Below are 25,100 nucleotides of genomic sequence, written 5' to 3' on the forward strand. Positions count from 1 at the left end.
TCTCGTCCGTGGCGTGCAGCGTTCTGAGCCTGCGCGTTGCCATCCGCCGCACAGCCAGCTTAACGCAACCCATACACCTCGAAAGCTGAAGTGCCGCACTCCAGCCGCCGCCAGGGCTCGACTCTCGCGAGAACTCCCTGGGCCACCCTCGCACCTTCCACGACTCCTCCGGGGATCGGGAGGAAGTTCCGGAGAGCCGCGGCGCGCAAACGCGACACGCCAGCCTTGCGCCAGCGCGCCGCAAGTGCGCAGGCGCCGCCACTCTGCTGCTCTTCCTCGTCCCTCTGCCTACATCTGGTTGTCGGGTCCTATGTCGCGCCGGGCCCTCCGGAGACTGAGGGGGGAACAGCGCGGCCAGGAACCCCTAGGGCCCGACGCCCTGCAGTTTGTCCTCCTTGATGACGATGACGCAGAGGAAGAGGGACCAAAAACGGGGCTGGGTGGCCGGCGCCCCGGGGGTGCAGGGAAGGAAGGAGTCCGTGTCAACAACCGGTTCGAGCTGGTGAGGAGCTGGGCAACCAGAGGGGGATGGTAGGGGGCATGACGTCATGCGAAGGGGCATAAAGTTGGGTCTGGACTGCAGTCGGTGGGCGGAGAGAAGAATTGCGCCGCATCGGGGGAGGCGGGCCTTCGGCTGGGTGGGTGGGGTGATGAGGCCGTGCTGGATTGCAAGTCCCGGAGCTGTCGAGGGGCGGCGTTCCCCATCCTAGATCTAGCTGGGGGTTGCTGTCAAGGGGCTGAGTGACAGGACTTTGCTGCAGTATAGGGCGTGTCTCAGGGCAGGGTCTAGCGACCCGATGTGACGTAGGGGCAATACAGGACCGTGACGTCAGTGTGGGCGTGGCGTGACATCGGAGACAGCTAAGGGGAGGGCCACTATGGGCGGTGAGTGGGAGGTGGGGTTCAGTTGGGTCTGGGCTTCACTGAATAGGGTCGCGGTATCTAGGGCAGTGCTATAGTAGGGTAGTCATGGTTTCCTATCTGCGACCCGAGGGGAGGTCTCTCTATTCTAGCTCGTTTGCAAACATTTCGGGCTTATTCGTCACAATTATTTCTGTGTGTCCCAGCTAGTTATACCTCAGTGGGTCCCAGCTCTTTGTACCTAGCGCATTCCTGGCAGCAGAAAGACGTGTAGTCCTCCTGAGGCCCGTTTTTTTCCTTACATCTGACTGATCTGGGTCTGCAGTTTCATATGTGTGTGAATTATGATCTAGACTTCACGTGTGGGCAGGTAAAATGTTTTGCTCGTTTTGTATCTCCAGCGTGCACATATGGTAAGGTGTCAGTGATCATTTTCGAGTGAGTTAAAACTTGTAATGTGTCTGATGCAGTGAGGTGTCCTCAAGTCGCAGATAGGAGACCATGTCTCCCCTACTATAGCACCGCCCTAGACAGCACAACCCCAGTTGTCCCCTGCTTTTTATCAGCAGGTTTAAAAGTTCCTAGCCAAGATAAAGAAGAGTGTGGGAAATGTCACAGACGCTTTGGAAGTTTGGGTCAGAGATTGGCAGTGTTGAAATAAGTCGCTCCCTGGTACAGTCAGAACTCTCCTACCTCCTCTGACTTTCAGCCTGAAAGTCACCCCCATTCCTACTATTTCTTATCCCTTCATTGTAACTGATTTATTAGGTTTTGCTTGTCATTATTTCTTTTTCGAGATAGGCTTTCTCTATGTAGCCCTGACTGTCCTTGAACCCACTCTGTAGACTGCTTTGAGATGCTTCGTCTCAAACTCAGAGATTCACCTGCTTCTGCCTCCTGAGTGCTGGGATCGAAGGAGTGTGCCACCACCTTCCAGCTAGGTTTAGTTTTCAAACACACACACACACACACACACACACACACACACACACACACACACAAAGGAAATATGGGGCTGGAGAGATGGCTCAGTGGTTAAGAGCACTGACTGCTCTTCCAGAGGTCCTGAGTTCAATTCCCAGCAACCACAGGGTGGCTCACAACCATCCATATTGGGATCTGATGTCCTCTTCTGGTATTGTCTGAAGACAGCAGACAGTGTACTAGCATACATAAAATAAATAAATAAATCTTAAAAAAAATAGGGAAATACAAAAAAACCCATATGTGCCCATTAGTATAATTGTACTGCCTGTTCCCTAAGAAGAGGTGGTTTCAAAGCAGAGCCCAGACATCACATCATTCACCCTTGCACAAGTCTTCCTTGGTATTGGGATTCCTCCTCTGACAGCCGGTAGTGTTAGCTCTCAGACCTTAGGTATCCGAGACCATTGGTCTACAGATTTCACAGCTGTCCTCGACTTTGCTGTCCCTGGCTCTTAGCAGCTTTTACCTTTAGCCTCAGCTCCTGTCTGCTTCTGCCCTCTGTCCCATCCCACACTGGTCAGTTGCCTCTCTTTAGTTGTCAAGCAGCAGCTAGCTATCTTGCTGCCTTTGGGGCCCTGGCTGCTGACCGCTCGGCCACTTCTTTGCCTACACTGCTGGTAAGCAAGCAGGGGGGCTGGAGATACAACCCAGTGGTGGAGAGCCCTTGCTGTCTCTCCAGAGGACTGGGGTTTGGAATTAGCTACAAATCAAAAACCAAGGCTCATGGCAGCCGAAGGCCAATAGGAAGGGAAGCGGTATTTCTGAGACTGCGCGTTTCAGCGCGAGCAGTCCGCTGTGATCATGGCGTGTGTTTCCTCAAGATCTCAGGGATGTTCAAAGCAATGCTGACTATGGGCCGTCTGGCTTATGGTTTGGCAGATGGTTCTCTTCCTCAAGGCACCTGAAGAAGAGTCCCAACAATTGCCCAGCAGTTAGAGAACCGAAATGCTCCGTCCCCTCAAATCATTGCTTAGTTACAGGAAACTAACATCAGAATGTGAGGAAGTTAGAGATTCTAACAGTGCCTCGAATCTGTACAGTGCTGGGGTGGAGTGAGACCCCTTTATCTGCCTCCAGTCACAGGGAGAATTCAGCATTGCTGCGATCCGTGGCGCAGTCTGTCCCGAGTTCACAGTGATGTCGGGAGCAAGTTTTGTGCAGCCTGCTAAGACAGCGCTCCCTGCCTTGCCTTTTTTGCTCACTGTTTGAGCCATCCTGTCCTCCCTTTGCCTCCCCTCTGGCTGCAGTCCCCAGTGCTGAGACACTAAGATGAGTCTTCCTCCCCCCTCCCATGGGCATGCTTAGGTGTGACCCCAGGTGTGTCTGCTCTTAGCATCTGTACTGGCTGCTTCTGTGTGTCAACTTGACCCAAGCTGGAGTTATCACAGAGAAAGGAGCCTCAGCTGAGGAAATGCCTCCATGAGACCCAGCTGTAAGGCATTTTCTCAGTTAGTGACCAAGGAGGGAGGGCCCAGCCACAATGAGTGGTGTCATCCCTGGGCTGGTGGTCCTGGGTTCTATAAGAGAGCAAGCTGAGGGCTGGAGAGATTGCTCAGTGGTTAAGAGCACCGACTGCTCTTCCAGAGGTCCTGAGTTCAAATTCAGCAACCACTTGGTGGCTCACAACCATCTGTAAAGAGATCTGATGCCCTCTTCTGGTGTGTCTGAAGATAGCTACAGTGGATAATAAATAAATAAATCTTTAAAAAAGAAAGAAAGAAAGAAAGAAAGAAAGAAAGAAAGAAAGAAAGCAAGCTGAGCAATCCATGGGAAGCAAGCCAGTACGTAACATCCCTCCATGGCCTCTGCATCAGCTCCTGCTTCCTGACCTGCATGAGTTCCAGTCCTGACTTCCTTTGGTGATGAGCAGCGATGTGGAAGTGTGAGCTGAACAAACCCTCTCCTCCCCAACCTGCTTCTTGGTCATGATGCTTGTGCCATGACTAGAAACCCTGACTGGGACAGCATCCACCTAGATTTACAGCCAACCCCGTTCACCTTCCCCTTCCCCTGGCAGCTCCCAGCAGCCACACTGCTTCTCTCCTGTGTGTGCCAGTTGTCTCCCACTGCTAGACACAGAGACTTGTGCTCACTGATGTGTCGCTGCCCCTCAGGATGCACCCAGGATGCACGTTTATCTGTGCTGATTTTAATTTAAAAAAAAAATTAGTACTCAGGCAGTGGTGGTGCACACTTTTAATCCCAGAGGCGGGAAGATCTCTCTGAGTTCAAGGCCACTGTGGCTGGTCTACAGAGAGAGTTCTAGCACAGCCAGGGCTACACAGAAAAACCCTGTTTCAAAATAAAATAAAACTTGCCTTATCCTGTACAAGAGTGTAGAGTCAGAGCCGCCTGTCCTGGCTGTCCCAGGACACTGAATGAAAGTGTGGGGGATATTCCTGCTAATTCATGGGGCCATATGAAGACCACACCTTCCAGCTAGGTTTAATTTTCAAACACACACACACACACACACACACACACAGGAAATATGGGGCTGGAGAAATGGCTCAGCCTGTAGCATGTGCTGGGCATGTGATCAGCACTCAACAATGTCGTTGTGTGCAGTTGGAAACTGAGGGGACTGAAGAGCTCTGGAGACACGTGACCACAAGCGGTTTGTTTGATACATACTTAAGGGCTGATGAGGGAGGAAGCTGATAAGATGGCCTAGGGCCACGCCTGACTGCATTAGAACTCGACTGGACCATTTCAATCAGAAGACTTTAAAAGTCCGTCTATTGCTAGACGTGACAGCTTACACCTCGCGCGGGTCCCTGCACTAAGGAGGATTCCTGAGTTAAAGGACATCTCGGCCTACATATCAAGTTCTAGGCCAACCAGGGCGACATACTGAGACCCTGTCTCAAAAAAAAAATCAACTTATTGAAGTTATATAATAAAGTACATGGAGTACGAATTTGACATTCCCAACTGTGCAAACTGTCCGTGCCTTCCACGTCTGGTGTATGCTCACTCAGGCCTGGCGCCTTGCTCAGAATATACCTTTGAGATCCATTCAGTTCCAAGGGTTTATCGTTTGTTCTGTCGAACTGCTGAATAGTGAGTAATATATTGTGTTCGTTTTGCAGGGATGGGGGTTGAACCCAGGGTCTCAGGAAGTCCTTACTTTCCTGTTTGTTTATGTGACATGGTCTCCTGGGCTTGGTGGCACCAGGAGTAGGCAGATCTCTGTGAGTTGAGGCTAAACTAGTCTACATGGTACGGTCCAGGACAGCCAGGGCTACATGCAGAGATGCTGTCTCCAAGAAAACCAAAATAAAAACATAATTTATACTATATATAGACTGATATATATAATACATACAGTATATAGAAATATATGCTAATGTAAATATATAAGACTATAAATATTCATGGAGTATAATATAAAGTGAGTACATATAAAATATATAAATAAATGTATTTAATGTAATAAAATACATACTTTACATAAATATATAAGTAATAAAAATATATTAGTAATAGAAATATATATCATATCTACATCATAAATTTATATATGTGTGTTTGTTATAATATAAATTTATATATATAGTAATTTGAATAGATTACTAATATATTTATAATATATAATATTTACAATATATATTTGTATTACTTGTATATTTTAAAAAATTGATTCAGAGTTGGGTGTGGTGGCACATGGAGGCTAATGTAGGAAGATTGATGTGAGTTCAAGGCCAGCCTTGAGTATGTAGTTATATTGTCATAATTAATTAATTAATTAATTAATTGGATGGTCTGGGGAGATGGCTCAATGGTTAAGAGCACTGACTGGGGCTGGAGAGTTGGCTAAGAGGTTAAGAGCACTGACTGCTCTTCCAGAGGTCCTGAGTTCAATTCCCAGCAATCACATGGTGTCTCATAACCATCTGTAATGGGATCTGATGCCCTCTCCTGGTGTGTCTGAAGACAGCTACAGTGTACTCATGCATAAAAATAATTTTTTTTTCTTTTTTTCGGAGTTGGGGACTGAACCTGGGGCCTTGCGCTTGCTAGGCAAGCACTCTACCACTGAGCTAAATCCCCAACCCTATAAATAATTTTTTAACAACAAAAAAAAGTTTGAGCTGGGAGTGGTGACACTTGCCTTTAATCCCAGCAGAGCCAGAAGCAGATGGATCTCTGGGTTTGAGGCCAGCCTGATCTACAGAGATAGCTTCAGGACAGCCAGAGCTGCACAGAGAAACCCAGTCTCAACAAAACCCAAACTAATCGAGAGTTAACCAGCACTTTTGCACACTGCAGTGGTTTTATTGTACGAGAACAGTGTGTAAAGCAGTCCCTCACCTCATCCAAACCTGCATGAGCAGGATTCTCCCAACTGCAGAGTATGGGGGACATCACACAACTGCCCTTCTGACATTCATTCCAACTGTAGGGGTGCTTGGGGCCACCTTCCAAGCACAGTAATTTGTGAGAAATACAAAATTCACTTTGTTCTTAGAGATTACACCAGGGAACATTTACAGAGTAAAGTCCCAGAGCCGTGCCTGCACTGTTGTGTACAGGTGACGCTCTCACTGTGACGCTTCTCACGCATTGACAATGTGTGTAGGGCATTCCCAGCCTTGTGTCCGTGTTGAGGTTTTTGTTTTGTTTTTGGCCCCAGGGGTTACAGGTTGAGCTTTGTACACAGTGTGTTGGTGGAGTTCACTAAAAGGGGCTTTAATAACAGCTCCCATGGCTGCCCTGGATCTGCAGTACTTCAGGAGGTTGAGTTACTGCCTTTGGATGCCCACCTTAGATCTTGTTGCTATCATCTGACTTGGCCTCACGACCCCTGTATATGCTCTGGTCTGTGTGGGTTGAAGCCCCAGTAGAGAATACATTGCTTTGGGAAATTAGCAGAGCCTTAGATTTAACTACTCAGAGACCGGAGCAAAGGCCAGGCCTCCATTTGGATAGGAGGGTAGTGACGGGTGTGTTATTTATTTTTTTTAATGATTAGTTTTATGTGTGTGGATTTGCTTTGTCTGCATATACATGTGCCTGGCGCCTGGGAAGGCTTGAAGAGCGCACTTGATCCCTTGGAACGAGCTGTAGATAGTTCTAAGTGAACGTGTAGGCCCTGGGACTCAAACCCAGGTCTGCAAGAGCAGCTGGGCTCTTAACTGCTGAGCTCCCTCCCATCCATGTTGATGGTTTTTGCCTTCCACCCTGGAGGGGTTATCCTTAGCAAGGCTTGCACAGTGAGAACTACTGTGAGGAAAGAGCGAATGTGTTAGCATTCTATTTGCGAGAGTTTTTCAGAATGAAAGAGGGAAAATCTGTGATGTTTTCAGTCTCGGTCACTTCTGCCCTTATGCCCGGATACATAATCGCTCTTCACAGTGAAGAGTTCTGCTGGCTTCTGCCGATGCAGAAAGTAAATTCGCTTTATAGGAGTCCTTTACAGGAATCGTGGTGCCTTGTCGGGAAGTCTAAACAATTGAAAATAGTTTATTGAAGCTGGAGTTGGCTCTGTAGTCAAGACATTGGGCGCTCATCCAGAGAACACAGGTTTGATTCCCATCACTCACATGGCAGCCTGCAGCTCTCCCATTTCAGGGTTATGACACCCTCCTCAGGTCTCTGGGCACCAGACACATACATGGGACACAAACGTGTATGCAGGCAGGACACCTATACACATAAAGACAAATTAAAGTTGCCCTGTGTGATACTCAATAAACGGGATTCTGCCTGTCATGCCTAAAGGTGACATACAGCCTCAGTCACTGACTCAGCCAGAGCTCATCCACAGGCTCAGAAGTGCTGTAGTGCTGCCTGGGTCAGCTGCTGCCCTCCACCACCTCATTCGGAGCCTTTCACAGTCCTCTCTGTTGTCAGCTGGACGGAGTCTCTATGCGCTGCACTGTGGGGCTCTGCAGTTTCCCTGTGCGCCGCACTGTGGGGCTCAGTTCCTTTCATCTCCTTCTCATCCTTTTTTCCAGATAAACATTGAGGACCTTGAGGATGACCTTGTGGTAAATGGGGAGAGGTCTGACTGTACCCTGCCAGACTCTGCATCATCAGGGAACAAAGGAAGGGCTAAACATGGAAACCCAGAGAACAAGCAGGATGGAGATGCTGCAGCCAAAGCAGGGTCCTCGGAACAGGTACAGAGGATCAGTCACGTGGCGATGGGGAACTGTAAGACACACCAGAGGGAGCCCCAAGATGCTGGCCACACACACTCTGTGCTACCAGTTTCCTGACTTCTTCTGAGTTTGAGTTCATCAATGTTTGGTTGCCCTGAAGAACCTGGATGGGTTTCTTTAGGAATCTGCAGACCAGGTAGCTCAGGATGCCCTACAGAGTGTCCTCCTGCCTCTTTGGGGAGTGCCTGGACCAGATGAAAACTTGCGGTCTGGTGGCACTCAAGTGCTCACAGGACTTGGCTACAGGAGGCCCTGTGGGAGAGCAGAGGCCTCATAGGGAGCCACCCTGGCCCAGTGAGTCCTTCTTCAGGGTCTGTAGAGTGCAGGTTGCCAAAATGAAGACAGAATGCCAGTGCCCAGGTGGCTAGGTGGTCCTGTGCGCCATCTACTTGTAGGCTGTGTGAAGTCCTATAGGGAGGACTCCCGAAGCAGATAGGGAGGGGTAGACATTGAGGGAGGGCCATGGTAGGTGTCTCTTACTACTGAGAGTGTAGGAGGAATGGGGACTGCCACAGGGGGTTGGGGGGATTGGGGTTGCTTACATTTGTATCTGTATATTTTATTTATTTGTTTATTTATTTACTTTGCGCTTTTGAGACAGAGTTTCTCTGTGTAGCCTTGGCTATCCAAGAACTTGCTGCTCTGTAGACCCGGATGGCCTCAAACTCAGATCACTTGCCTCTGCCGGGATTAAAGGCATGCACCACCACTGCCCAGATTAAATTTTTATTGTTATTTTTTGTTGATTTTTTTTTTTTAAATTCAGGTCTCACTGTATAACCCTCACTACCCTGGAGATCTCTATGTAGACCGGGGTGACCTCAAACTCAGAGAGATCTGCCTCTGTCTGCCTCCTGAGTGCTGGGATTAAAGGCGTGCGCCACCGGGCCTGGCTGCTGGGTAGTTCTTAATGTTTATGATTTTATTTCTTTCCATTGATTAAAATGTCTCTTCCATTAGTCTAATGCAAGTGGCAAACTCCGAAAGAAGAAAAAGAAGCAGAAAAATAAGAAAAGCTGCACAGGAGAATCCTCGGTATGTCGTCAAACAGCCTGGTTCCTCAGCCTGAGCCTCGCTGTTCCCTGCCGCCCCCTCAGGCTGGCTCTGAGAGAAGGTTTCCATATACGAGCTCTCTGATAGCTTCCCACAGAGGTGTAGCTCAGAGGTCAGGTGAACAGAGGGGAGGACCCCTTAGAGATCCTGTGTCTGGCTTGCTCCCTTTGCCCCTGGTGTCAGACCCCACTCCAGGTTTGGAGTGTAGTGTTTCTTGTCTCATCCTGATGACTGAACTTGGCAGTGAGTGTAGAAGCCATGGCAGGCGGACCTGCCGTCATAGGTGGTGCACTCCTCTTGCTACCTCATGCCCCATGTCTTACTGTCAGTTCTGGAAAAAAAAAAAGTCATAGCTTTGTTTCTGCCAGTGAGGGGTCATGACTCAGTTTACCAAGGAAGCAAGACACTGTGTGGTGTTTGGCCTGTGCTTTGCAGGACCCTCTGGGTCTGTGACTCCGGCTCTTCTGGATTTCTCTAGTGAAACATGTCTCCTTTTTGAATGTATGTGCAGCGTATGATAATGTCTTTCAGGAAGTAAGTCAATGTAATCATTCTTTTTCAAAATCAATCATTCTGTCACTGGTGGTATAACACTGACAGTAAAGGCAGAGCCAGGCGCGGTGGTACACGCCTAGAATCCGGGCAGTGAAGGCCAACGCAGTGACTGACGAGCTCTTCTGGCTTTTAGGAGAATGGACTAGAAGACATTGATCGCATCTTAGAGAGGATTGAAGACAGCAGTGGGTTCAGCCACCCAGGCCCCCCTCCACTGAGCTCCAGGAAGCATGTCCTGTATGTGGAGCACAGGTACAGCCCTGCCCTCACTCCACAAGAGGAAAGCAGTATTTAAAGAAAGGCAGACCAGGCTGTTGTGGTGCACACCATTAATCCTGGCACTCAGGAGACAGAGGCAGGCAGATGTCTGTGAGTTCGAGGTCAGCCTGGTCTACAGAGTGAGTTCCAGGACAGCCAGAGATATACAGAGAAACCCCATCTTAGAAAACAAATAAAGGGGTTGGGGATTTAGCTCAGCGGTAGAGCACTTGCCTAGCAAGCGCAAGGCCCTGGGTTCGGTCCCTAGCTCCGAAAAAAAAGAAAAAAAAAAAAAACAAAAAAAAAACAAATAAAAGCAGAAGAAAGTTTTGCTGTCTCTTTTTAGTCATGTCTAGTGGCAAACACCTGCAACCCTCAGCCTCAGCACTTGTGAAGCAGAGACAGGAGAGTTGAGAGTTCAGGGCCAGCCTGGGCTGCATAAGAGAAACTCAGAAAGAAAGAAACGCACTGTTTGGAAAGTGGTAAGGTGTGGAGATGCGGCGCAGGGATAGCATGCAGAAGACCCTGGATGCCACCTCCCGAACAGCAGCTTCACACTCAGTGCCTTAAAACACAAGCTGTGTAGAGCTGGGCGTGGGCTTTACACTTGTAATCCAGCACTCAGTGGACACAGGCACCAGTTCAAGGTCAGCCTGGGCTACGGAGTGAGACATTCCTTCTCAAAACAAACAAATAAGCTCATTATCAAACATCTAAGACATGAGGAGGAGGAAGGACTCCTCCGTGTTTCAGAGGACTTCTTTACTTGGATTCCTGAACTGTAGAGCCCCATTGCACATTTGGGTGAGTACCCATCTGTGGTCTTCCATACACTCAGTAAAGTGTAGTTCCTGCCACAGCTGTTTCCAGCTTCTTGAAAATGGGTCTCAGTGCTCAGAGCTGACAGGGACCGCTGCTTCCCTCCTCAGCCTTCTGAGCACTGAGATGACAGGCAGGTACCACTGCTCCAGCCGAGCCCCCTACTAGGTTTATGTGGCTTTATAAAAACGTCAAGTTATTATAAAAGAACTTAATTCTTCTTTCTAAACTCTTTTCTCTCAGACACTTGAATCCAGACACCGAACTGAAGAGATATTTTGGTGCTCGAGCGGTCCTGGGTGAGCAAAGGTGAGGTTCCGCTCAGTCAGTGTTCTTCAAGTTCTGTCTGTCTTTCTCACACACTAGACGGAAGAGTGTGTTGAGGGAAACCAAGGCAGAAAGATTGCCATGGGTTCTTCATAGGGGGAAAATATTTACACTCATGGTGATCAGATAGGACTCTTAGCAATAGGTCCGAACCGATCAGAGAAAAGGCTTGTGCAGTCATCAAGACTCCCGGAGCTGACTCTGTCCTTCTCACCTTCCTCTCTAGGACGTACTCGTATTTGCAGAGATGCCAAAGACATTGTGGTCGCTGACTTAATAGTTGTTAGTGCTGATGTCATGCCACAGGGATGGCGATGCAGCCTGCCTCAGGAACGTGTGCGTGCGTGTGTGCTCTCTGCTTCTCTGTCAGAATGCCTAGGAAGCCTTATCTTTGTTTGACTGTTTATGACAGGGTCGTCTCTGAGACCCAGGACTTGAATTCTCTGTCCTTCTACCTCAGCCTCTCAAGTGCTATGGTTAGAGGCTTATGCTATCAAGTCTAGCTTAGTACTGTCCTTTAAAAAAGATATTATTTATCAGTTATTATAATCATTTGTTCTGATAAAATATATAAAAATAGAGTGCTTCACGAATGCAGTCCTAAAGTGGCTGCCTGTCTGAAAATGTACTATGTACATGCACAAGCCAGAGAGGGCGTCAGGTCTTCTGGATTTGTGGTTACACAGTTTGGAGCACTCTGGGTTGTGGGAACCAAGCCAGGCCTTCTGTGAAGGCAGCAAGCGCTCTTAACAGCTCAGTCCTTTTCCAGCCCCTAGCATTGTCTTTTAAGGTTTGTGAGGGTTTTTCTTGATTGTAAACAAGTGCTTCTTGTTAAGAAATATAATCAGTTTAGTCATTTGACCTTGGACTCTCACTCTGTCACCACACCCTGAGTTATTTTTAGTAATTGATTATAGCTTGCAGGGCACATGCCAATCTTTGCTTTATGTGACCATGAGAGAATCCTACTGGCTCTGTAACATCCTGTCTTGCACATCTGGTTTTTGGTGTGCTGCGACATGCCAGGGTTGGTCATTTAGCCCAGGTGCTGGCTTATGTGCAGCCCAAGGCTGTCATCTCTGTGCACCCTGCACACATCCTGTGACGCTGAGACCTGCCTGCTGCTGAGCTGCCCTCAGAGGGGTTGTGCACTTAGACTTGCACTCCGACAGGGTCAGTCTCTTCTCTTCCCCGTAGCAGACACAAGAGGATTTTGGTTTTTTTATGTCATCGCAACTCCTGTCTTTTAGCCTATGACTTAAGTCCACTGGCTTTTCATTCACTGTTAGCTGCTACTTTCCTTGTGTTTCCTGTGAGGTTTCGTTTGTTTGGGCTTTTTTGTTCTGTATTTTTGAGATAAATCTCACCATGTAGCTGTCTAAATCTCATCATGTGTCTGTTCCTGTTCCTACACAAACATCATGACTGAGAAGCAGGTTGGGGAGGAAAGGGTTTATTCAGCTCACACTTCCACATTGCTGTTCATCACCAAAGAAAGTCAGGACAGGAACTCAAGCAGGTCAGGAAGCAGGAGCTGATGCAGAGGCCATGGAGGGATGTTACTTACTGGCTTGCTTCCCCTGGCTTGCTCAGCTTGCTCTCTTATAGAACCCAGGACCACCAGCCCAGGGACAGCACCACACACAATGGACTGGGCCCTCCCACCCTTGATCACTAATTGAGAAAATGCCTTACAGCTGGGTCTCATGGAAGCATTTCCTCAAGGGAGGCTCCTTTCTCTGTGATAACTCCAGCGTGTGTCAAGTTGACACACAAAACTAAATGGTACATAGTCCTACTTGGCCTGGAACACCAGACTAGCCTGAAACTCAGAATCCACCTGCCTCTGTTCCTCAGGTATTGGGATTAAAGGTGTGTGCCACCGTGCCTGACTTACCTGTTTGTTTCTTGCTTTTTTTTTTTTCCCCGGAGCTGGGGACCGAACCCAGGGCCTTGCGCTTGCTAGGCAAGCGCTCTACCACTGAGCTAAATCCCCAACCCCTTTGCTTTATATTTTTAATGATGAATTTTTTTAACTCGTGTCTTCCTCTGGGAACACTGATGAAAATGATTTCTATTTCAGATGTTCCCTCTGGGGCTGGGGTCCTGGGCTCATTTGGTAGAGCACTGGCCGGTTATGCGTGAAGTCCTAGGTTTGATCCTCAACATCATGTCACCCAGGCGGTAACTGTGCTGCAGCGCCTGGGAGGAGGAGGCAGGAAGATCGATCAGGAGTTCAAGGCCATCCTCAGCTGCGTAGTGAATTTGAAGCTAGCCCCGATTACATGAACCCCTATCAGTCAGTCAGTCAATTTTACAGTCTTTTGTTGTACTGCCCTGGGCCATTTTCTGTTTTCTTATATTATTTCCTGTCCTTGTATTAGTGACAAAGTATCTGAGAAAAGGAACTTGAGGGAGGGTTTGATTTGGCTCGCAGTTTGAGGGGATACCGTGCATCATGCTGGGAAAGGCATGGAAGCAGGATGTGAGGCAGCAGGTCACATTGTGTCCAGTCAGGAGGCAGAGAGAGAGAGAGAGAGAGAGAGAGAGAGAGAGAGAGAGAGAGAGAGAGAGAGAGAGAGCGCGAGCGCGCCAGCCAGCCAGCCAGCCCAGCCCAGCCCAGCAGCTCTCTCCTTCCTCACTGTTTGTTGAGTCCAGCATCCCGCCCATACGATGGTGCTGCTCACATTCAGGGTCAGTCTTTAGTTTCTTTTAAAGATGTATTTATTTATTATATACGAGTGCACTGTAGCTGTCTTCAGACACATCAGAAGAGGGCATTGGACCCCATTACAGATGGTTGTGAGCCACCATGTGGGTGCTGGGATTTGAACTCAGGACCTCTGGAAGAGCATTCAGTGCTCTTAACCACTGAGCCATCTCTCCAGCCCAGGGTCAGTTTTTCTGTTAGTGCCCCACAGACGTATGGAGATGCGTCTTAGTAATCATAAGTATTGTCAAACTGACAGCGAGGGACAGTTTACCCTCCTCCCCACCTGTCCACAGCCGTGCTTTGTCTGTCTGCCATTTTATTACAGTTTATATGTCCTGTTTCTGTAAATTAGTTACTGACATAATTAATAATTACACTTCTTTCATCCTATGTAGTGCTGCGGTTAGACCCACAGATTACAGAGCCTGAATGCACACTGAGCGTCACCCAGGCCCTGTCTGAACAGCTGCATTTCTCACCAGGACCGCGGCTCCTTTACCTTTATAGCATTTTACTTTGAATTCTATTTCTTTCTTTAAAACTAAGTTGGGCCCGAGCTGGAGCTGCCAACTTCAGGTGAAAGGTTCACTGCAGGACGGGGCGGGAAGGCCGGGGACCTGGGGCCGATCTCTCGGCACCTCCCACCAGGAACTCTGCGTGAGTTAGCTGCCTGCCTCATTTCCTCAGAGTTGACTGTTTGTCTAACGCACTTGAGGTTTTTTCTGCAGCTGTTTCCTTTTTGAAGCTTTTCTGCCTTGTTCCTGAAAGTACAACTTGTTACTCATTTCTGCATAGCTCAAATGATCAAGGAAGCCTAGAGAGTGTCAGGGGTTCACAGGTCACTCCCTCGGTCAGCCTTAAGAAAGAAGGCTCCTCTGACCTGACACAGGAAGGTGGGGAGGGCTTGGCTCCTGTGATCCACGCAGGATCTATGTGGGGAGCCTGCCCTTCCTCTCCTGCACAGCCTGGTGTCCTTCCAGAGCACCAGTGCCGCTGTGTTCCTCACCCTTGCCATGGCTTCCTCCCCACTCTCCTGTGTTAGTTTATCCGCCACACGTTCGCTCATCTCAGCACTACGCGGAGTCCAGGTCTGCTTCTGTTGAGGTGGAGCGCGTCACAGCTCACTCCTGTCCACAGCGCAGCAGCCCGGCTTCTTCCTTGTGTTAGGCTACCACTTTTCGGGTTTCTTTATTGATGCTCCCACCTTTTCACTCAAGGCATGGTCGTACTGTGTAGCCTCGGCTGTCTAGAGCACTATGTGTGTAAACCCGGCCAGCCTCAGGCTAGAGATCCACCTGCTTCTGCCTCCCTCATGCCTGGGCCCTCCAACTTTTTATGGGACTGCTTGGACTTTCTCTTTTGTTTTGTTTTTGCTGAGGAGGAGCCTCATGTGTGCTGGACAAGCTAATGCTGGGTTCTGTCTGCCCTCGTCTTACCCACTAGGTACCCATTCCCTTCCTTCCTTTCCTTCCCTGCCTGCGGTTTGACTTTCACAGTTCCCGTGGGCACCAGGTAGACAGACCAGCCTGGGCCCTGTCTACCATGGAGAATGACACTGTGTTGTTCTGTTCTACACAGACCTCGGCAGAGACAGCGCGTGTATCCCAAGTGTACATGGCTGACGACCCCTAAGAGCACCTGGCCCCGATACAGCAAACCAGGTAAGGCCCTGCTGTGTTAGGCAGTGGCTTAGATCCCAAACTAATGTTCTCAGTTCTCCTGGGCGCAGTTTATTTTAACTTGTTATGGTTTTATATTTCACAGAAAGCTAGCACGTATGTGTATTTAAAGAAAGAGGGCAGCAGTATGGAGAGAGGCAAGAGAGCATGACGTAAACATCCTTGGCTGTGTGGCATGGCTGTGTCCATTATCTTGATTGACAGACATAAAAGTCCCTCACAGGGCAAAGGCAGGGAAATGCATATTGGTGTGTGACTGCGCTGGTGACAGTGCTGTGGTGGGCCTGCCCCTCCCAACACCCCTGCCTCTGCTCTGCCTGGGACCCTGTGTAGGAGCTCTGGGCCTGTACACTGGTGCCTAACAGAACACCTGTGCACCGGTGCAGACAGGCTTATTGACCATGGGGTCGTGCCAGACCCTGGCCTTAGGTAGAACCACTTTAGGACAGGAACTTAGAATTACTGGCCTGTACACCCAGCATTGTACATAAGGGACAGCGAACAAGAGTCATCAGCCAGAATCACCTGCTGGACCTGGTGCAGAGCTCACTCTGGTGCAGAGCTCACTCTGGTGCAGTGCTCACTCTGGTGCAGAGCTCACTCTGGTGCAGAGCTCACTCTGGTGCAGTGCTTACTGTACAGACACTGTGGATGCTGGTCCCTAAACCCTGGGCGTGTCACCCACGCTGTAATCCCTGGTATTGCTCCTAGCCAGCCACAGTGATGTGCACGTTTCCCTTCTGTGTATACTCAGGTGGGTCTTCTGAGGAGCAAATAAGACAAGCTCTAGGGCTTGGTGCAGCTCACAGTCTGAGCAGGCCTGCGCACTCTGCAGGAGCTCTTGGCAGATGTTAGCTTATAGCCTGGTGGGAGGATGGCCCCAGAACTGGCCAGCCTGTATCGGTGTCAAGAACAACAGGAACGTTGTTCTAGGTCTGTGGAGTCCTGCAAGGCACCACAGCCTGCCCTCCCTGAGCAATATTCCTTCCTTGCAGGTCTGTCAATGCGGCTGCTGGAGTCTAAGAAAGGACTTTCTTTCTTTGCATTTGAGCACAGTGAAGAATACCAACAAGCACAGCACAAGTTCCTGGTGGCTGTGGAGTCCATGGAGCCAAACAACATCGTGGTGTGTAACCCTGTGGCTCCTGATGGGGGGTCAGGCCATGTGCTGTGCCTGGTCCGGGTCTGGTCCTGATCTGTGATTGGGGAGTTATGTCTGAGGCACAGCTGCTTCCCCCAAGTGTGGAGGATCCCTGTGTGCAGCGCAGTTGGACCGTGTGTTCAGAGGGAGTGTGCTGGGGACTACTGGTCTAGCCTGCCCTTCTCAGAGGAAAGCCTTCTGGGGACCGTATACAGGCCCTGTGGGATCTTTCCCCAGTGCCTTTGCCTTTGGTGATAGAGCACGAGGGATGCTTGGTCCCTTCTCCTAGGCAGCCCGTCCTTCTGTGATGAGCAGTCTGTTCTGTCTGTTCATCCTTGGACCGCAGTTAAGTTTGCAGTCACTGAGGACGAAGAGAAGCTCATCCTTGGCACCTTTGTGTACCTGACCCCTGAATGATGTCATAGTTCTTAGGAGAGAAGAGAAATTCTGGTTTCCATGGCTTTTGACTGGGTCATAGAGAGCTAATTAGGCCAGTTTCTGAGTTCTTACCTTGAACTAGATCAGTGGTTCGCCTGAGCCACAACATCACATACTTTGAGTTAATAGTGAGTCATGAGTCAGGCATGTTGGTGCACGCCTTTAATCCCAGCCCTTGGGAGGCAGAGGCCTGTGGATCTCTGAGTTAGAGGCCAGCATGGCCTACATAGTGACTTCCAGGTCAGCCAGGGATACATAGTGAAGCCCATGTCTCAGTAAACAAACAAACAAATACAATTAAACAAACAAATGCAATTAAAAAGAAAAAACAGACTTTCCATTTGATCATCTTCTCCAGCACGGGGCACGGCCTGCGCCCTTTGTAGCATGTTTCACGGGGATTTCTTTAGGGCTGTGTGCTACCTGCAACCTCTCTCTAGGGCTGTCTTCTGTCCCAACAGGCTCTGCTCCAGACAAGCCCCTATCATGTCGACTCACTTCTTCAGCTCAGTGATGCCTGCCGCTTTCAGGAGGATCAGGAGATGGCTCGAGACCTGATCGGTGAGCCAGCCTACCCGCACCTGCTGCCCATGGAGAAGAGTTGGTGCCGTAGGCCTCACTGGTGTAGCGCGTACAGCTCACTGTTTACTGTATGCGGCCATCACCACCATCTGCGTCAGTTTTAAAGCAGGCCCCGTTCTTTAGTCCCGGGAACTGCTTCTGTGTTCTGTCTATGGTTGTGCTTGAAGGGTCGAGTCCATGCAGCACGTGGCCCTAGCTTGACTTCCTTCATTTCCTACCTCTTTTGTCCCTGCTGGAGCATGTACCGTCCTTGTACCTGTTTGTTGCTCTATAACACTCTATCTGTATGTAGACCAGACCTTCTGTGTCTGTCACCAGTCGGCGGACATTTAGGTCGTTTCCTGGCTGTTGGAAACGGTGCCGCTGGGAATGTGCTTGTGCAGGTTTTGTGGTGACGCATGTTGTTGAACAAGTGGGTATCTGGTGTGAACAATCACAATCCCAGTTGTATGTCCTGGTGTAGGAAGCATTTCCCTCTGAAGCTTACATTGCACTAAGGTAGAGCCATTCAGGAACACCTGGGAAGTCTGTGTGTGCTGTCCCTTTTTCAGGGTCCCAGTTACATGACCTCTTTCCTCCCAGAACTTTCCTTGTGAGCTGTTAGAGGAGGGAGTTGTAATCATTGTGTCAGTAACACCGTCTTCTGATGTTTGTGGCCCACAGAGAGAGCCCTGTACAGCATGGAGTGTGTGTTCCACCCCTTGTTCAGCCTCACCAGTGGGACTTGCAGGCTGGATTACCGCAGACCTGAGAACAGGTGAGTCTGGTCCACCCTAGAGTGGGTAATGGGTACCCTCAAGTCACATGATGACTGATACGAATTTAGTGGGAACAGGTGCTACAAGATTGTCCTGTCCCGGGGCTGGGGATTTAGCTCAGTGGTTAGAGTGCTTACCTAGGAAGCGCAAGGCCCTGGGTTCGGTCCCCAGCTCCGAAAAAAAGAACCAAAAAAAAAAAAAAAAGATTGTCCTGTCCCTGTGTCCCTGAGGATGGATCAGGGCCCTGAAGGTCCAGGGTGCCTTTTACACTTTGACGTGTGGCCAGCTGAACAAGCGTCAGACCGGTATGATTAAACGTAAACCTGTACACCTTAGAAGTGAGCCTGACAAGCCACAGGCCAGCGAGGTTAAAGTACGGCAGCGTGCTCTGTCGTGGTGTCTCCTGGTTTGTAAATCTGAGATGAGCACAGCGTAGCTTGACTTCAGCGATCACAGAGCACTCCCTTCCGGTCTTCTCTCAGTCCGAGCAGCCTCTGGTTTAGCCCAGGTGTGCCCTTCCATCCTTGAGACCGAGTGCTCTGCCTCTCTGCCTATCCCTGGGCTGCCACAGCAGGCCTCCCCACCTTAGTCACAGCCATCGTCCACTCCTGCACTGAGTGTTGGGTTTGGATCTCCTCTGGTTCTGAGTATTTATTGCTTTTGTCTCTTCCAGTTAAACTCTTACTTCTTGGAAACAGGGTTCTAAGTTAAATCAACAAGATGACTTAAAGCCACCTAGCTTTATGAGTCCCTGTGCTATGACAACTGTTAAAATCTGAGCACAAGTGAATATTATAATTATACAGGTTAAACACCTTCCCTTAAATGGAAATCAGTAAATAACTAGCTAGAAGACAGGTTTGCAAGCACAGAGGCATGGGCTGCAGTCTCAGCCCTGAGAGGTCAGCTTTGGTTATTACAGAGGGAGTTTGGTGCCAGCCTGGGCTACATGTAATTGCCTCTCAAGAAACCAGAAAAGAAAGAAGAAAAAGGAGTCAGGAATTTCACATACGCTTGGTTATGGCCGAGCATGGGGCACCTCTGTATAGGTTTGGCATTCGGAAGTAGATCTCTTGAGCCAAGGAGTTCAAGGTCAGACTTTGCAGCATAGTCAGATCCCGTCTAAAACCAGAAAAACTTGTCTGCGACTAATGGAGAACACATATTTCTTCTGGACACAGAGAGAGTTCACAAACACTCCATCTAGTCATGGAGGAAGTGCTGTCTTGACCCAGAGGAGACACAGCGCTGGGCCGTTCAGGCCACGCTCAGTTGCTTTTCTGTCACGCTAACGCACCGGGAACTGTTTTCAATCTAGGAGCTTCTACCTGGCCCTCTACAAGCAGATGAGCTTCTTGGAGAAGCGTGGCTGCCCACGTACTGCACTCGAGTACTGCAAGCTCATCCTGAGGTAAGTACGCACGTTCACTGCATGGCCACCTGTGCTCAGCACAGACCTGCAGGGGCTCCAGCCATGACAACATTTCCCTGTCTCCCTTGGTCTCCACTCACCGTGCTGCCTCCGGAAGCCTTGAGCCGGATGAGGACCCCCTGTGCATGCTGCTGCTCATTGACCACATGGCCTTGCGGGCCCGGAATTATGAGTACCTGATCCGCCTCTTCCAGGAGTGGGAGGTACGTGTGCCATGGACCCTGCCTTGAAGGTGCAGCTGTGCCTCCCTTTCCTTTCTGTCCACACCGTAGATGTTTGGGGACAGTCTTAGGGTCAGATGCTGGGAGCCTGAGTCAGAGCTCAGGTAGACCCTAGGGCCTCCTGCCTTCTTGGCTTTCTTGTTAGTTTTGCTGAACAAGATCCAGTCTTCTAGAGGTGCTCCGGCAGTCCTGTGAGAACCACTCTTCACAGACCTGCACCAGTTACGTGTGCAAAACAGTGGCGCGAGTGGTGGTGAAAGGTTGGGGAACCCCAGGACTCACTGTGGTCACACAGGAAGCAGTCATGAAGCAAGGCGCCATATGAAATTGACACACGAGCACCCTCAGCACACGGACTCACGTTCTGTGGAAATCCTGGACAGACGGACAGGCAGACATATAACCATAACCAGTCACTTGTGCCTTGCCAGGTTTGCATGGAAATAAAAATGGAGGGTGAACTGCACCACACTGCCACCTGGCCCAGCTGCTGTGAATGCCCCGCACACCTGGGGCTAATGGCCCCAGGAAATAACATGGATTTCGTAGTTCATGGCTGTGACATGTGTTGAAGTGACGCTTTCCGTTCATTGGGGTCGCTGCCATGCTTTACGATCAGCCTGCCATTCTCCGTAGTGCAGCCACTAGACACTTAGAGGAGAGCAAGGTCCCATCAAAGCCACTGTTGGCTCTTGGAAAGGAGAGCTGCATGGGTTTGTGCTGCTTGCTTCCAGCAGGGCCTTGTAAAGGAGTTGGTTTGTTTTTTCACAGTACATGTTTTCACATTAACTAAAAAGATAAATCGTTGTAAGTTACTTACTGCTTTGCATAGCTGGCCAGATTTTGCTTCTTGGGGTCTAGTTTAATCCTGGAGCACAAGAACGCATGGCTGTAGGAGATGTCATGTGGGGCTGTAGGTGAGCTGTAGGTAGAATTCTGTGATGATGACAGTTCCCAGGACAGAAGTGACCAAGACAGTGGCTGTCAGTAAAGTGCTCACTGTACAAGAATGAGGACCTGAGTTTGGATAACCAGAGCCCACATGAAAAGCAGGGCACAGTAATGTGTGATGTAGCCTGGTTATTGCAGGGACAGGGCAGGGGCACTGGCTATCAAGTGCAGACAAATGCACGAGCTGCAGGTGTGGTGAGAGGCCTTGTCTCAAAACATAGAGGTGGAGAACCACAGAGCGGCTTGACAGGCAAAGCACTGACACCACGCCTGATGACCCGAGTTGGATCCTTAGAACCCACATATGGAAGGAAAGAACTGACTTCTGCAGGTTGTCCTCTGGCCTCTACACATGTGCCATGCTATGCATGTGTGCATGCACACCAAATAAGTAAATAAGGTCTAAATAAGGAAATATAATCGCAGAAAGACCCCATTATTGACCTTCAGCCTCTGCACTTGTACACGTGTGTGCACCATACATGCATGCACAGTAGAGACATGTGCAAGTCAGCCTCTGCACTCATGTACATATGTGTGTACCATACATGCATGCACAGTAGAGACATGTGCAAGTCACTTGTCTTCTCAAAACAAAGAAGGGAGGGCACTGGGAAAGGCGTGTGTGTTAGGTGAAGTCAGACCTCTCTCCTGCCGAACTGACTTTGTGAGCTCTGCGCTGACTTCCCTGCTTCCAGGGCTGACCTGCTAGGCCGGGGTATCTGACCTTAGAGGCCTGAGCCCACCTGCTGCTGTAGCATCATCAGTCATCTAACTGGACTGATTCCTGCCCTTCTGGGTCCCTTTGTCTGTTCTGCATGGCGAAAATGGGTTTTCTTGTCTTAAGGTCAGAGGCCCAGGAGGAAGCAGCTGCGGGTTACGTGGTGTCCACTGCACATCTGTAAACCAAATGTTTGTCTTCACAAGCTTGAGGCTTCAGACTTTGCTCCTTCATCCCTTACAGGCCCATCGGAACCTGTCCCAGCTCCCAAATTTTGCCTTCTCAGTTCCATTGGCGTATTTCCTTCTGAGTCAGCAAACAGACTTACCTGATCATGAGCTCAGCTCTGCCAGGCAACAGGCTTCCCTCCTGATACAGCAGGCGCTCACCATGTTCCCTGGAGGTGAGTGCCACCTCTTGTGGGGACAACTTGTCTTCTTGGGGACTGAGTCTAGGTAGCCCTTTCCATACATAATGCAAAGATTGCATTCCCTTAATGGCCTACTGACTCAGCGTAGCTCTCGTTAGACTGTAATCTCCTCACTTCAGGGACCCTGCTACAGTAAGGAGGTGTGAGAGGGGAGGAAAGAGGCCTGAGGCTAGCCCAAAGGCACTTCAGAGGCACTGACTGGGAGGAGCCAGGAAGAAGCTGGTGCACTGCCCAGGCATCTCACAGGCACGCCACCAGGAGCACACAGTGAGGGAGATATTTCCTAAGAGTGTACACAAAGTGACACTGACTGGCAACCTCAGGCAGAAATTCTATTTGGTGACCCAGGGAGGGTCAGTTCTGTCACTTTGAAGCTGCCTCTGCCATCCATGTAGCTTGCAGTGCCTTTTCTGTTGTGGACCAGCTAGTGAGGCCGAGACTGGAAGTCCATGTGCTGTGCTGCAGAGTGGGCTCTCCCTCCTCACAGGACGGTGCAGCATGAATGTGACCCGGGAAGTCAGGGGAGGCTGTGCTTGTCCTGGTAGAGCACCAGCATGTGAGCTGTTGAGAGAAGCTAGCACAGGGGAACAGCACCACATGGAGAGAGCGCCTTCTGTCAGATCCTGGTCCTGTGGAGTCAGCTGTTACAGGGAGGGCAGTCAACCCCCCTCTCTCTAGTCTGTCTTCAAGTCAAACTGTCATATGATTAAAGTGTACAGCCATCTATGCTTGGAGGTGACAGATAAGGGTACATAAGTGACAAACAAGTCAGCAGGACATGCATCCTCCATACATCCACTTCCCGAGAGTTTAGAGGTGCCTTGGAGCCCAGTGTGAGAGACCAGCTTATGTATGAATTTTGTAATGGTGCTCAGAAATGTCTCCTGGGCTGCCCAGCTTCCTTTACCTTCAGAACCCCTAGGAGTATATATGACAGCTACCGTCCAGTGTCTCTTTTTGCTGTGAGACTGGACAAAGGCTGCAGGATCCACGGAACTTTTGCTTCCTTTGCAGTTCTTATGCCATTGCTGGAGTATTGCAGTGTACGACCTGACGCCACAGTCTCAAACCACCGCTTCTTTGGGCCGGATGCCGAGATCAGGTACAAAGTCCTGCAGATGTGAGAGAGACTGTAGGGTCTGTTCCCTGGAGTCCTGCATACGGGAGACAGACTGTGGGGTCTGTCCCTGGAGTCCTGCAGATGTGAGAGAGACTGTGGGGTCTGCTCCCTGGAGTCCTGCAGATGTGAGAAAGACTGTAGGGTCTGCCCCCTGTAGTCCTGCAGATCTGAGAGAGACTGTGGGGTCTGCTCCCTGGAGTCCTGCAGATGTGAGAGAGACTGTAGGGCCTGTCCCTGGAGTCCTGCAGATCTGAGAGAGACTGTGGGGTCTGCTCCCTGGAGTCCTGCAGATGTGAGAGAGACTGTAGGGTCTGTCCCCTGGAGTCCTGCAGATGTGAGAGAGACTGTAGGGTCTGTCCCCTGGAGTCCTGCAGATGTGAGAGAGATTGTGGGGTCTGTCCCCTGGAGTCCTGCAGATGTGAGACTGTAGGGTCTGCTCTCTCACCCTGTTCTGGGGGGTGCCTGCCCATCTAGAGTAGCAGATGATAGCCCTGGAACCACATCCATGTGCAGGGCATCTCCCTTCTGTGGGCAGGTGAGCAGCTGCCAATCTAAAGAGTGCGATTCACAGGATGCTTCCTCAGAAGAGCGTGGTCAGGGCATGAAGCCAGGAGGCTTAACCCATGGGACGAGTAGGACGTGGCGGAGCTTGTGACCTTCAGAGTTATCAACTTCCCCAGATTTCTATGCTGTCCCATTTCTCAGAAACAAGGAAAAACACAGAAAAAGATGTGTCATGTGGTGACTGCCACCCTTCTGCAAGTTCCCAGTCAGCAGCCGTAGGCCGGCCTTTGGTGCTCTCTGCACAGAAACAGAAATGTACATGCATTTGTGTCTCTTCTCACCTTCCTGTCGAGTGACTTCCAGTGCTGAGTACTCAGTAACTCAAGCTGTGAGAAGTGTGCCCAGCCCCTCAGACGGTGGAATGTCCCTGTGGCATCTGAGGGGTACCCTCCTTTACTCCAAGGCATTAGACTTTTCCTGGAAATCCCTTTGTCTACCATGGAGCTCTGAGAAAGGTCCACTTCAACCCTTCTTTTCACAGCCAGCCTCCTGCCCTGAGCCAGCTGGTGAGTCTGTACCTTGGGAGGTCACACTTTCTTTGGAAAGAGCCCGCTATCATGAGCTGGCTGGAGGAAAATGTCCACGAAGTTCTGGAAGCAGTGGATTCTGGAGACCCTGCCGTGGAGGCCTGTGAGAACAGGTGAGCCAAGCCTGACAGGCACGTCAGAACCTCACTCAGGGAGGGCGCCCTGCTGGCTCAGTCCCTTCTGCGTGCCCTCCTGGGCCTTTATCACATACACTGGGCCTCAGATTTCAGTTTAGCTTTTGAAGGAGCCACCAGCGGTTCTGAGCAGTGGCGGCTGCTGTCCACACAGGAGTGAAGGTGTCTGGCTTGCTGGTTGGTTGTTTTTCTGTTTCCGTATTTCTATGGTGATTGCTTTTCTTGCCCTTCTTGACACACATTGGAGACCAAAGGCCACCAGAGCAGCCTGCTGACTCTGTCCCTCTGTGGGCTTCTGTGACTTAGAGCTCATACGCAGCGTTTGAGAAGCAGCAGTCCTGTCCCATCCTGTCCTTCCCCTCCCCTCCCCTCCCCTCTCTTCCCCTCCCCTCCCCTCCCCTCTCTTCCCTTCCCCTCCCCTCCCCTCCCCTCCCCTCTCTTCCCTTCCCTTTTCTTTTCCCCCCATTTGCGCAGCTTTGCTCGTGGTCTTCATGAGTGTCCCAGCTCCCGGGGCAGCTTCAGCCAGGGTTCTGAGGGCTCTGCTGTGTCCTAGCTGTGTCACCTCCCTGAACCAGGGAAAGGAGGTCCACAAGGACAAACTCTGGGCTGTCGGGGGCGGGGGTGGGGTGGGGGTTTCTCCTCCAGCCATCCGTCTCCTGAAT

At 50.1% G+C, this 25,100-nt stretch overlaps 1 protein-coding gene across 10 annotated transcripts in view; it reads left to right on the forward strand.

The window, feature by feature from the left end:
• The first annotated feature begins 260 nt into the window (after positions 1–260).
• The window catches only part of Tcf25 (TCF25 ribosome quality control complex subunit), a 30,784-nt gene continuing 5,944 nt past the window's right edge, over positions 261–25,100 (forward strand). For 5 of the 10 annotated variants that reach the window (NM_001400950.2, NM_001400951.1, XM_087594291.1 and 2 more), the window contains 14 exon segments: positions 261–502; positions 7,809–7,973; positions 8,976–9,050; positions 9,757–9,875; positions 10,944–11,009; positions 15,319–15,401; positions 16,415–16,545; positions 17,460–17,559; positions 18,244–18,337; positions 19,657–19,749; positions 19,868–19,973; positions 21,907–22,066; positions 23,108–23,195; positions 24,259–24,417. In NM_001400950.2, the coding sequence (NP_001387879.1) occupies positions 311–502; positions 7,809–7,973; positions 8,976–9,050; positions 9,757–9,875; positions 10,944–11,009; positions 15,319–15,401; positions 16,415–16,545; positions 17,460–17,559; positions 18,244–18,337; positions 19,657–19,749; positions 19,868–19,973; positions 21,907–22,066; positions 23,108–23,195; positions 24,259–24,417 (1,631 nt within the window). In that variant the 5' untranslated portion in view covers positions 261–310. 10 annotated transcript variants of the gene reach the window in all.

This window comes from Rattus norvegicus, chromosome 19 (genome assembly GCF_021556685.1).
Source record: "Rattus norvegicus strain SHRSP/BbbUtx chromosome 19, alternate assembly SHRSP_T2T, whole genome shotgun sequence".
Classification (NCBI taxonomy): domain Eukaryota; kingdom Metazoa; phylum Chordata; class Mammalia; order Rodentia; family Muridae; genus Rattus; species Rattus norvegicus.